The sequence below is a fragment of the Eptesicus fuscus genome, chromosome 20 (genome assembly GCF_027574615.1).
Source record: "Eptesicus fuscus isolate TK198812 chromosome 20, DD_ASM_mEF_20220401, whole genome shotgun sequence".
NCBI classification, from domain to species: domain Eukaryota; kingdom Metazoa; phylum Chordata; class Mammalia; order Chiroptera; family Vespertilionidae; genus Eptesicus; species Eptesicus fuscus.
In genome coordinates, this window is record NC_072492.1 from 10,318,048 (window position 1) to 10,330,617 (window position 12,570).

The 12,570-nt window shown below is 42.0% G+C and overlaps 1 protein-coding gene and 1 pseudogene across 4 annotated transcripts in view; both read right to left on the reverse strand.

Annotated features, from left to right (window-relative positions):
• NDEL1 (nudE neurodevelopment protein 1 like 1) overlaps positions 1 to 12,570 on the reverse strand; it is a 66,748-nt gene that overhangs the window by 26,965 nt on the left and 27,213 nt on the right. For all 4 annotated transcript variants that reach the window (XM_054709470.1, XM_054709469.1, XM_008153469.3 and 1 more), the window contains exons 2-5: positions 6,360 to 6,457; positions 4,834 to 4,987; positions 2,349 to 2,497; positions 253 to 389 (exon numbers count right to left, since the gene is read on the reverse strand). In XM_054709470.1, the coding sequence (XP_054565445.1) occupies positions 253 to 389; positions 2,349 to 2,497; positions 4,834 to 4,987; positions 6,360 to 6,445 (526 nt within the window). In that variant the 5' untranslated portion in view covers positions 6,446 to 6,457. The remainder of the gene's footprint in view (positions 1 to 252; positions 390 to 2,348; positions 2,498 to 4,833; positions 4,988 to 6,359; positions 6,458 to 12,570) is intronic.
• Positions 10,864 to 12,313, reverse strand: LOC103296867 (26S proteasome regulatory subunit 6A-like; annotated as a pseudogene).

Here is a 12,570-nt window from a genome sequence, read left to right on the forward strand (position 1 = left end):
CTGACAAGTTATCAGACTCTGGACAAATGCAAACTCTCTGTGCCTCAATTTTATGACCTATAATATAGGGATGATAATACCTACCTACCTCCTAGAGTTGATGATGTAGGTATTAAGTAAGTTAAGATTAAAAGTTCTTACCATAGTGTCTGATAAAGTATATAAATGTATAGCTTTACCAAGTTGATCCTGAAGCTAGCTTAGAACTCTGGCTTAGGGACAGCAAGATTTCATTTAAGTTATAAATTTTACCTCTTGCTTCATCCTTTAACCTCTGAACAGAGACCAATAAAGATTCCTTTTCATCAAGTTCACTTTCTAAAAATGCATTCCGTTCAATGGCCTGATTTAGCCTTTGTTCAAAGTCTTCCAGTGAAACTATTGTTGCCCTAAAAAAAAAAAAAAATAGAATCCATAAATTAAATAATGTGCAAATAGGTAATACAAAAGGAAACTGTCAGTTTATCTCATATCATTTCCTGACCTAGAAAGCCTGGCCCAGTTGAAAGACAATGATCTCACTCCTTCTGATCTCTGGTGGCATTTAGAGCTTCTGCTATCATTTAAGGCCATTAAATATATTATTTTCTCTTAAATTCCCATCTAAATTCCTTAAAGTTCTCCCCACTGGATTTTAAACACAATACAATTACGTTCAGGAAAACTTTTCAATAGTTTTAGAATATGTAAGAATTAACTAAAAATTTGTTTAAAACACAAAGTCCCAGGTCCCACTCCATTTACATTCTTCCTACCAATTCTTTTCTTCTTCCTGCATTTCTCATCTTATTCCTTTATTCAACAAACATTAACATGTATCTACTATGTGTCCACTACCTGCTATGTGCTACCTGCTAGATATAAAATTCTCTAACCTCATCAGAACTCATAATGCAATGTCCAATTTTATCAAATCCTGTCAACTGTCCAACTATCTCTCAATTCCATTTGCTCTTCTTCAATATTCTGCCCCCGTTCAATACTCCATCCAATACCTGGATTACTCATAAATGATAGTGATTAGAGGTCTTTCCATCTCCTCCTCTCTTTTCCAATTCCTCAGTACTATCAGCTGAAATCACAGTCTAAATTATTACTCCTTTGTTTAAAAAATTATTAAAGAGGCCCCCAATGCCTACAGAATGATACCAAACATTGCACACAAGGTTCTTCACAACCTGGCCTCAACCACCTTTCAGCCTCATCTTGTTCAGCCATGTCTCTATATATTTCAAAGTGAAATATTAATACCTCACACACTTTTCTGCCTCTGCATTTCTCTCTTCATCTGGTTAACTTCTATTTCTCCTTGTATGTTCTGCTTCCCCAACTCCCCCAGGGTAACTTCAGCTGCTCCCTGCTCTATGCCCTGGAACGACTTGTACACTTTTTCTACTAGAGTATTTATCATATGAAATGTCCACACCTGTTATACCCAAGGGCAGTAGCTAGTTTATCTTTGTATCCTCAACTCTAGCATCACATCAGGCATTTAAGTCACTCAGCTATTAAGGAAAAAAATACCAGATAATAAAGTAATAGGAATAAAATAAGAGGAATTAAATTTGGAATGGTTAAGAAACAACTAATTTACAGGTATATGAAAACTGGCAATAGCAATAGCAAGCCACTATAAGTTATTCATCAAAATCATAATTAAAGCAATATTTTGAGAAAACTCATCGGTCGGTATTAAAACAGAAGAGAATAAAAAGGAGTAAAAATTTAAAGACAGATTAGCTAGAAAATAACTGTAGAATTCAGGTTTAAGATGTGAGGACCACCCTAGTTGGTTTGGCTCAGTGGATAGAGTGTCGGCCAGCGGACTGAAGGGTCCCGGATTCGATTCTGGTCAAGGACAGATGCCCGGATTGTGGGCTCGATCTCCAGTAGGGGGTGTGCAGGAGGCAGCCAATCAATGATTCTCTCTCATCACTGATGTTTCTATCTCTCTCTCTCCCTCTCCCTTCCTCTCTAAAATCAATTTAAAAAAAACACACACATCTTAGTTTTTTTAAAAAAAAGAAACACAACTGTTTTTAAAAAAAGGTATGAGGACCTACAAAAAAGTGTGGTGGTCTTGAGAAAGAGAGGGATAGATAAAAGGAATGAATGATACATATTTTAATGAAAAGCCAAGAGGAACAATAGTACATGAAAGAAGGAAAAAGAAAAGCTTAGAAGGGAATTATCTGGGAAGATAAGAAATTTTGGTTAGTTTCAATGTGATGAGTACCAAAAGGAAGTGTTCTGAGACTAAGATGTAGGTGATAGGTTGAACCTAAAGACATACATTTTAATCACTGATTGCCAACTTTGGTTATTCTAACAAAATGCACATCATTCACCTTTTTGCTCGCTCTAGGTCGTCATTGGCCTGCTCCAGCTCTCTCACATACTTATGCAACTGCTCCTTAATGGCTCGAGTCTGACTTAAATCATCTTCTAATACTGAGACCTGCTTGTAGCTCTGTGCATATTGATGTTCTAGTTTCTCCTAAAGGCATGGGTATAGGAAAAAAGTATGTCATTAACATGTAGTTTTCTTTAATGAAGGATGCAACCCAAGTTAACGAGGAGAAAAATCCAAGGAATTCACTCACAATCCAAGTTGATGGCACCCCTTCTCCTTTTTACAATATTTAAAAACAATCACACATTCATTCCAAGTGACTTAACTCATATAAGGTTTAAATAGTCACCCATTCTCCTCTCAGAAATCTAATATTGGTCTCTCTGAAAAAAGTAAAATAATGAAAAACCCAAACATGGTGGGGGAACTGCTGGGATCTCAGGCTGAATACAGTTCAGGGTGAGCACAAAGAAGTAGACTGTCAGAGTTCAAATTCCCTACCCCTTACCTGCCCACCCCCACCTTCCCAAACCCACCTACTCCCCAGACACGGAAAGTCTCTAAGCATTTGGCTAAGGCAGGTAGTTAAAGAGCAACAAAAGGGGCTAATCCTTTTACTCCTGAAAATTCCTTTTAGAAGGCAGTTTTTAAATCCAAACTAAACTCCAAAACTAAAGAGACTATGAACAATAATGAAATAAATGTGTATATTTCATACAAATATAATTAAGTGCCACAAAATGAGGTGCCTTATCAAAACAAACAATCAGGCAGCTTATGTAAATTACTAGGGGGGGTGTCCCTCAGCCCAGCCTGCACCCTCTCCAATCTGGGACCCCTCAAGGGATGTTCGACTGACCCTTTAGGCCCGATCCTGGTGAAATCGGGCCTAAACGGGCAATTGGACATCCCTCTCACAATCCAGGACTGCTGGCGCCCAACCGATCACCTGCCTGATTGCCCCTAACCGCTTCTGCTTACCAGCCTGATCACCCCCTAACCACTCCCCTGCTGGCCTGATCGACACCTAAATGCTTGCCTGCCGACCCGATTGCCCCTAACTTGCCTCCCCTGCCGACCTGGTCCCCCCCCCCAACTGTCCTCCCCTGCAGGCCTGGTCACCCCCAACTGCCCTCTCCTGCAGGCCTGGTTGCCCCCAACTGCCCTCCCCTGCTGGCCCATTCCCCCCCAACTCCCCTCCCCTGTAGGCCTGGTCCCCCCCCCAACTGTCGTCCCCTGCAGGCCTGGTCACCCCCAAACTGCCCTCCCCTGCCAGCCCGATCACCCCTAATTACCCTCCCCTGCCGGCTTGGTCCCCCTCAACAGCCCTCCCCTGTAGGCCTGGTTGCCCCCAACTGCCCTCCCCTACAGGTCTGGTCGCCCCCAACTGCCCTCTCCTGCTGGCCCGGTCACCCCTAACTGCCCTTCCCGGCTAACCTGGTCGCCCCTAACTGCCCTCCCCTGCAGGCCTTGATCGCCCACAACTGCCCTCTCCTGCCAGCCATCTTGTGGCGGACATCTTGTGTCCACATGGGGGTGGCCAGCTTGTGTGTTGGAGTGATGTCAATTTGCATATTACCTCTTTATTATATAGGACTAGAGGCCCAGTGCATGATTGAATCATTCACGTGTAGGGGGGGAGCTGGGTGCCTGTCCGCTGGTGCACCAGGCCTTTCAGAAGCCTCCGGCGTGGCAGAGGCTTCTGAAAGGCCTGGTGCCTGAGCGGACAGGCACCCAGCTCCCATGCTTTTGCTTTTGATCGCTTGAGAAAGAGAGGGATAGATAGCGCGGCAGAGGCTTCTGAAAGGCCTGGTGCCTGAGTGGACAAGGCACCCAGCTCCCATGCTTTTGCTTTTGATCGCTGGTGCCTGAGCGGACAGGCACCCAGCTCCCACGCTTTTGCTTTTGATCGCTGGTGCACCAGGCCTTTCAGAAGCCTCCAGCACCGCGGAGGCTTCTGAAAGGCCTGGTGCCTGAGTGGACAGGCACCCAGCTTCCCCGCTTTTGATGGTCCGCATTGGGACATGAGCTCACTGCCCCAGAGGCCCCTTCTGTGCCGCAGCACAGCCATGGCACAGATGCTGAGCTTGAGCCACCGCTGGCGACGCGAGCTCAGCGTCCCGCCGGCCCAATCGGGCACCCCGAGTCCCACCCCCCCGCCCTCCTGGCCAATCGCAGGCACAGCGAAGGTACGGTCAATTTGCATATTTGTCTATTAGGTAGAATAGGGACTACAAAATTATATCTAGGAATATGATCACTAAAACACTGATGACCACAGACTTTCTAAGTGAACTCCTAAACTCTAAATCACCTCTCCCTTGGTTCCATGAAAGAAAACAGTTTGACAAAAATCCACTGTAAGCCTCCTTTTATTATTTTTTGTTGCCAGCAGCTCTTAAACTCCTCTTAAAAAAATACATTTTTCATCTTAATAAAGCCCAGTACATTAAACACTAGGCTCCTACTGCCACAATTACCTTTAATGCTTCCACTTCATATTTCAGTCTTTGGTTATCAGCTTGCAAGTCTCTATTTCTTTGTTCAGCCTGTACTAATTGTGCCTCCAACTCTGCTTCTAATTCTCTGCTTCCTTCCTGAAATTCAACTAGCTCATCCCGAGCTTCCTGGAAGCTAATAAAAAACAAAGTGGGAAAGATAAGTTGTAGTTAGTAGGAACCAAAAGGATCATCTTAAAGACGATTACATATCAATTCAAGAATTTCTGCCTGAATGCTATGCTATAATAAAATATACTAAATAATAAAGACAATGTTTTACACATCTCTTACTTTATATTCAAGGCTCAAAGAAAGTGAGTTATAGGCCCTAAAAGGACTAACATTTTATACACTCACTGCTAGCTCCTCCTTCCTTAATGTATTAATAAAGAAGCACATATTAATATACTGCAAATCAGTTGAATATTTAGATAATTTTTTTCAATATAATTGGTTTCCTTTGTAATTCTATTATTTAATTTTATGCATTTAAAAACATTATTCGAGAAGGGGTCTGCAGGTTTCCCCAGCCTATTAAGGAATCTATGGCACACAAAAAACAAGAACCTCTGCCATAGCCTGGCTGATGTGCCTCAGGAGTTGAGCATCAGTCTATGAACCAGGAGGTCACAGTTCGATTTCTGGTCAGGGCACATGCCCTATTGTGGGCTTGGTCCCCAGTAGGGGGCATGCAGGAGGCAGCCAATCAATGATTCCCTCTCATCAATGATGTTTCTATCTCCCTCTCCCTCTCCCTTCCTCTCTGAAATCAATAAAAATACATTTAAAAAAGAAGAAAAAAAAGAACCCCTGCCATAGACACCCACCTTTTATATCCACTGGCACAGTATAACTAGCTTCAGCAATAGCAATGACATAGCAATAAAAGGTTTATTAATAAGACTTAGAAAACTCTGTTAACCAAAGTATGAAAATGTATATTTATTTTAGAAAAATTCCATTTTAAAAAGAAATTTAAGACCAGTTTTGGTGCTCACAAGATTATGTAAAAATTCCCCCAGCTAATTAAAATAATTGAGATTTTATAAAATGCTCCACACACCTGAAGCTCTTCTCCCCTCCCTCAAAGCTTTTCTGGCTCCAGACACTGATAGTGTTTGCCTGAGGAGAACTCGGGTCTGCTGTCTGAAGTCTCAGACAGCCTATCAGAATCTCCAAAAGACCGAAATGATGAGGCAGCAGTGCACCCGCAGAGGCCAAAAATGGCCAATTGGAATAATAAACATAAAAGGATGTAAGCTACCAGAAAAAAAAAATCAGTGACACTAAGTTTTCTTACTATTTTAATAACTTGAGTAATATAATAAGGATTTATGGCATTTTTGTACTATTTAAATACAAGCAATGTTATAACTAGCTCTAGAATTCCAATCCAAAATCTAAAACTCTTAATTTTAGCTTTATGTTTTAAAAAAAAATGCACATGCTAGAGATGGTGCGTTCCAAATGCCCTCCCCTATTTTTAGGATGTTTTTCAATATTACCTTTGTTTATACTTTAAGGACAATTCCTTCCAATAAGCAATTTCCTCCTTTAAACTTGAAAAATCTGGTATATCTTCACCATCCATGATCAAGAAAGCCTGTGAAATATTAAAAAAAACACGTATAAATCTGCAGCATTTTGGAGGAAGTTAAACATGAAAGATTCTAAGGGTGGTTAACTATTGCATATAAATCCCTTCACTACCCCACTATTGGAGACCACCAATATTGTGGATGAGGTCATGATAGGACAGGAGATCAACAAAGTTCTTAGGTATAAAGCACTTCTGGTCACAGCAGCCCTAGGTTCTGGTGAATTAGCCCAACAGAATCATCCTGCACACAGGGCTCCAGCAGTTGGCTTAAAGCCAACTGATCTCCTGGAAATCAGGTGACAGTAACAAGCTTATTGTCAGAACTAATTCTACTGCATGCCTTTCTCTGTTGTATAACTGCTTCAAAACACCTGCTTGAAACACTTAAGCCAGGTCATCGCACTAGGAGATCATATACCACATTTTCAATGTTAATTTTATTACATTTCTAAAACATTCCTGTTAATTCTCTTTTTTTAAGTGGAAATATTTTTTTAATTTCTTTATTGATTAAGGTATTATTACATATGTGTTCTCATCCCTCCATTAACCCCCGACCCCCCCCCACCCCCCTGTTAATTCTCTTTTAAATACAAAGTGTCTTCCATTAAATCCACTAATCCTCCAACTTTCATGTTCTTTTATTTGGTTCTTCTCCCAAGGCGTTCAGAGCAGGTAGGAAAAAAATGCCTATTTAATTAACCTTGCATTTGAACTGACTACCTAAAATTCCCAATTGATTGTCAAGGACAAATGGAATACCAAAGACAGTGAGCTCCATACCATGCCTAACTTTAAGAAGCAAAGTTCTATAAGAGTCTTACCTCCTATAATCCCCTCCCCAAGCATCCCACTTTATGTCCAGCAATACTGTTCAAAGTTGTCTTAACACACCATTCTGTTTCAGTTCAGGATGTTTTCTCTACCTAGAATGGCTCTCCCTTCTTTGTATATTTGGAGAGCTTCTATTTATACTTTAAAACCTAGCTGTCAGCCCTAGCTGGTTTGGTTCAGTGGATAGAGCGTCAGCCTGAGGACTGAAGGGTCCCGGGTTCAATTTGTCAAGGGCGCATGCCTGGGTTGTGGGCTTGATCCCCAGTAGGGGGCGTGCAGGAGGCAGCCAATCAATGATTCTCTCTCATCATTGATGTTTCTCTCTCTCTCTCCCTTCTCCCTTCCTCTCTGAAAAAAATAAATAAATAAATAACCTAGCTGTCATCTTTCCCAGAAAGCCTTTCTCACCCTCACCCAGATAGCACTAAAATCTCCCACACTCTTGGCTACCTCTATACCCACACATGCTTTCATGAATATATTTACCACATAGTTACACTTCTATGTCCCCTTATTAGGCTATGCATTATTCTGACTTATTTCTACCCGGGCACACTGCTTACACATTAGCAGATACTCTAATACTGTACTTACTAAATTAAACCAAAACTGATTCAACCTAATCCATACATGCAGCAAGAATTCAAGACAAGCTTTAAAAGCAAATTAATAAAAACTTAAGAGTTGTAGAATGCTATTCATGAAGGTTTAGCAAAAAGTCACAGACAAGAACAAATACAGAACTTCAATTTCAGAGTGGTTTCCAGTGAGTAAAATTAACGTAGTTAAATGCACTTAGTTTCATTCCTTTGTGGCCTACTGCAATATTTTCTGTTTTAGTCAAGTCTCTCCTGACTACACCATCTATTACTTTTGACATCTGTTAGTCAATCTTCCAATTATTTTAAATTACCAATCAGCCTAAGAGTTCTTTGAAAAGAGATGGATCCTTTCCATATTTTGCATCCCTTCATAGCATCAAGCATAATATGAAAGTACAGATTGCTTGCAAATGTTTACTAAGCACCTACTATGCACCAAACATTAAGTACTGGATAAATATTTAGTGCACCAAATGCACCCCTCCTGTAATCTGATTATCCTTACACTGGCACATTTTTGTTTATATTATTCTACTCTCGGAGATTAAAATATGATAACACATCAAAATGTAACCCCCCCCCCAAACTTGGAGTGCTGTTGAGACTGAATTCTAGGGTTCCAATTCTACCATTAAAATCTCAAACAACCTGCTAAAGTCTTTTAAGTCTCGATTTTTTTCATCCAATGGGAGTTTGGACTAGACTATGTTTTTTTAAAGTATGTTTCTGATTAGTAAATAATACTGATTAATTTTATAATCCTATTCCTTTATCAAGGCTCCCAATTCCCACTCTATTTTCCCAAATTTAGGAATAATCTGATTTGTAACTGTAATTTAATTTGTAGTAAGGTGGGTGAGGCTAATCAGGTAGGAAGAGCTATTTGTATTTCAAAAGAAAATCCAAAGCACTTAAAGGCATCACCTTATGGTATCAATAATTCCTGAGAGTTACTGCCTAAGTATCCTTGAGGAAAGGGACATATTAACAACCCAGACGAAGATATAATTACAGGTCATGAGAAGCATCTAGGGGTGAGGCAATAATCACTATGTCCCCTGAATGCTCTAGACAAGATCTTTCCCCAAAGTGCCAATAAAAATATTGATTACAATTAAAATCTACAGCCCTAACTAGTTTGGCTCAGTGGATAGAGCATCGACCAGCAGGCTAAAGGGTCCCAGGTTCGATTCTGGTCAAGGGCATGTACCTTGGTTGCAGGAACATCCCCAGTAGGGAGTGTGCAGGAGACAGCTGATGAATGTTTCTCTCTCATCGATGTTTCTAACTCTCTATTCCCCTCCCTTTCTATCTGTAAAAAATCAATAAAATATATTTTTTAAAAATCTACAAAGCCAGTCCTAAATAAACTATTGGCACTAATCTTCAAATTTGGATAAATGCACTTGCCATTTGAACACTGCCAACCATGTATCAATGTGCAGCTCAAATATTCAGTTTCTAATACACAATCCGAAAAATTATGTTTTTGCAAAATGTAATGAAGATCAGAATAACACAAGTAAAGTTTAACTTAAAACAAAAGGACATAAAGAAAAATGAAAGATTAAGTCTCTCCAGCTAGCTCCTAAAGACAGGACCTGTGTCTTATTTATAAATACTTTCTGCATCAACAGAAACATGAAACACATCAAAAATCCAACAAATACTTGAATTGACTTATAACCTGTCATTATTCCCTCTTTGCTTTCATTTACTTTATTAACATCTAAATTCCTATTTCAGGATGAAGTAAGCAAAATGATTTGTGGGTAGTTTATTTCTACCTCACAATGCACCACCATATATTAGACAAAGATTATAAATCTATTATTCTCAGCTAGACAAAATTATCAAGTCTGATGCATGCCAAGCCACATTCACAGGCACTTTTAAAGCTTAGTATAGGCTCCACATCAAAGAGTACGGAGCTGCTGGGACCTGTTGGGGAGAGCCTTACTACCTAAAATAATCATTGTCAGCCCTTCCATCTTAAATATGAATGGGCAACCAAGAACCATCTGGACAAATGAGAAAACCAAGTAGCATGAATAAGAAAATCCTAGGACCTACTGAACTGAGGGGAAACAGATAATTCAGGAAATGAGAGAAATTTTTTCTCATAGAAGAACTCAGGAGGGTTACCTCCCACACACTTCCTGAAACAGTTACAAAAGAAGAAACAAAACCAAGATCTGGAAAGCACAAGGTACAAGAAATAAGGGCTCCAATCCAGGATTTCAAAGATCTCACAATGAAGCCTAGTTCATCAGACCCAAAGAGTAACTCAACCGGCTGGATGGCTCCAGGAAAAGTGAGGAATCCCACATAACAAGAGAGCAGGACTGGGAACCGGGTAAATCTAAGGTTGTGGTGAAAGCACATCACTCTTGTCAGTAAGAAAAAAGGCAGCAGCCCTAGCTGGTTTGGCTCAGTGGGTAGAGCGTCGACCTGAGGACTGAAAGGTCCCCAGTTGGATTCCAGTCAAGGGCACATGCCTGGATTGCAGGCTCCATCCCCAGAAGGGGGCGTGCAGGAGACAGCCAATCAGTGAATCTCTCTCATCATTGTTTCCGTCTCTCCCTCTCCCTTCCTCCCTGAAATCAATAACAATATTTTTTTTAAAAAAAGAAAAAAAAAGGCAGCAGAAACTCCATAGAAATCAATATGCAGTATAAGAATGCCCTGACCCTTACGTTTAAATAGGACAAGGATCTCAAGATCTGGGCAGTTCTAAATGTTTTCACTAAATGTTATTTCTTGCTAAATGTTAAAATGCAGCTCAGAATTTTGCAGATGCAGCTGTAAACAGGATAAACCTCATAAGTATAGCCAACTGCCAAGGAGAAATCAACATGTAATTAACCAGTGTATATAAGCAATAGCTAAGCCTCCCTTTGAATATGATTCCCATCTCCTTCACTTGCTGCAAGAAAATGAAGCTACCTTGCTCCAACCAGTTCTCCTTTTTTTTTCAGAGACCTGAAACCATCTTTTATTATGAATTTTAACCAGCGAGAGAGCAGGGGATGGTGTGGTGGGCGACACCCTAGGCATAGTACTACAAGTTGGCTTTCTTCTTGGCCTGCACCTCCAGGATGCCCTCCATGGAGTCCTTGTAGGTGAGCTCCTTGGCACCCCTGCCGAGTGCGATCATGCCTGCCTCCACACACACAGCCTTGCACTGGGCCCCGTTGAAGTCACCTGTACAGCGGGCCAGCTCCTCGTAGTTCACATCAGGACTGACGTTCACCTTTCAGGAGTGGATCTGCATGATTCTAGCTCGGGCCTCCTCATTGGACATCGGGAACTCAATCTTTCGGTCCAGGTGTCCGGAGCAGAGCAGGGCAGGGTCCAGGATGTCCACCCTATTGGTGGCTGCGATTACCTTGACCTGGGTGTTGGGCTGAAACCCGTCCAGCTGGTTCAGAAGCTCCAACATCGTCCTCTGCACCTCCCGGTCCCCGGCCTTCTCGCTGTCAAAGCGCTTGGTGCCGATGGCATCCAGCTCACCAATAATGATGGTGGATGGAGCTTTCTCGTTTGGCGATGGCAAAGGCATCCCGGACCAGCTTGGCACCATCCCCGAGGACCATCTGCACCAGCTGAGAGCCAGCCAGCTTCAGGAAGGTGGCCTTGGTCTGTGCAGCACAGGCCTGGGCCAGCAGAGTCTTCCCCGTACTTGGGGGCCCACACATCAGCATCCCCTTTGGAGGTTGGATCCCCAAGTTCTCAAACTTCTCCTTGTGGTTCATTGGCAGGACAATGGCCTCCACCAGCTCCTAAATCTGCTTGTCCAAGCCCCCGATGTCACTGTATTGTTCTCTGGGCCTCTCATCCACCTCCATGGCCTTCACCCGTGAGTCTACTCTGTGGGTAGAGACTCAGGGATCAAATAGGAGTCTTTTTGTTCACACCTACCAAGTCTCCAAGCTTCAGTTTTTCAGCATCCACCAATCCAATCACAGGCAGGAAGTATGTCTGTGGTGTGGAGGTTTTGATCACGGCACACTTGCCCTTCCTCTGGGAGTCCAGGTCAATGTTGGCACTATCCTCCTCTTGGTCATTGGGATCAACGTCTAAAAGCTCGATGACTTTGGAGACAAGGTAGGGCAGGGTCTTGTTCACTTTGTTGATCTTCTCACTGTTCGCTTTGATCTTGTCCTTCATGGCTTGGAGTTCATGGGTAACTCCTAACACTTCGCTCTTCATAATCTTGATTTCACTGTCCAGCAGCCGTGTGCACTGGATAATCTCTTCTGTGGACATTTAAGCACCTCTTCCCCAATTCCATCTTGCTCAGCCTCATCCCACACGGTCGCCATCTTCTGCACTTCTCCTTCTTGAATACAGCAACCCAGCAGCAAACCCCTTGAGTTCAGTAACACTTATATAAAACATTTTTTAAAGATTTCAGCCCTGACCAATGTTGTTCAGTGGTTTAGAGCAACACCGAAAGGCTGCAGGTTCAATTCCGTCAAGGTCACGTACCTGGGTTGTGGGCTCCCCGCCCCCAGTGCGTGCAGGAGGCAACCAGTGGATCTCACATCGATATTTCTTCCTTATCTCTTGTCTCTTCCACCCTCCCTCCCTTCCACTCTCTCTGAAAAGCACTGGAAAAATTTTCCTCAGGTGAGGATTAATAATTTCAAGTCAAAAAACTTTTTTTAATTTGCTGAT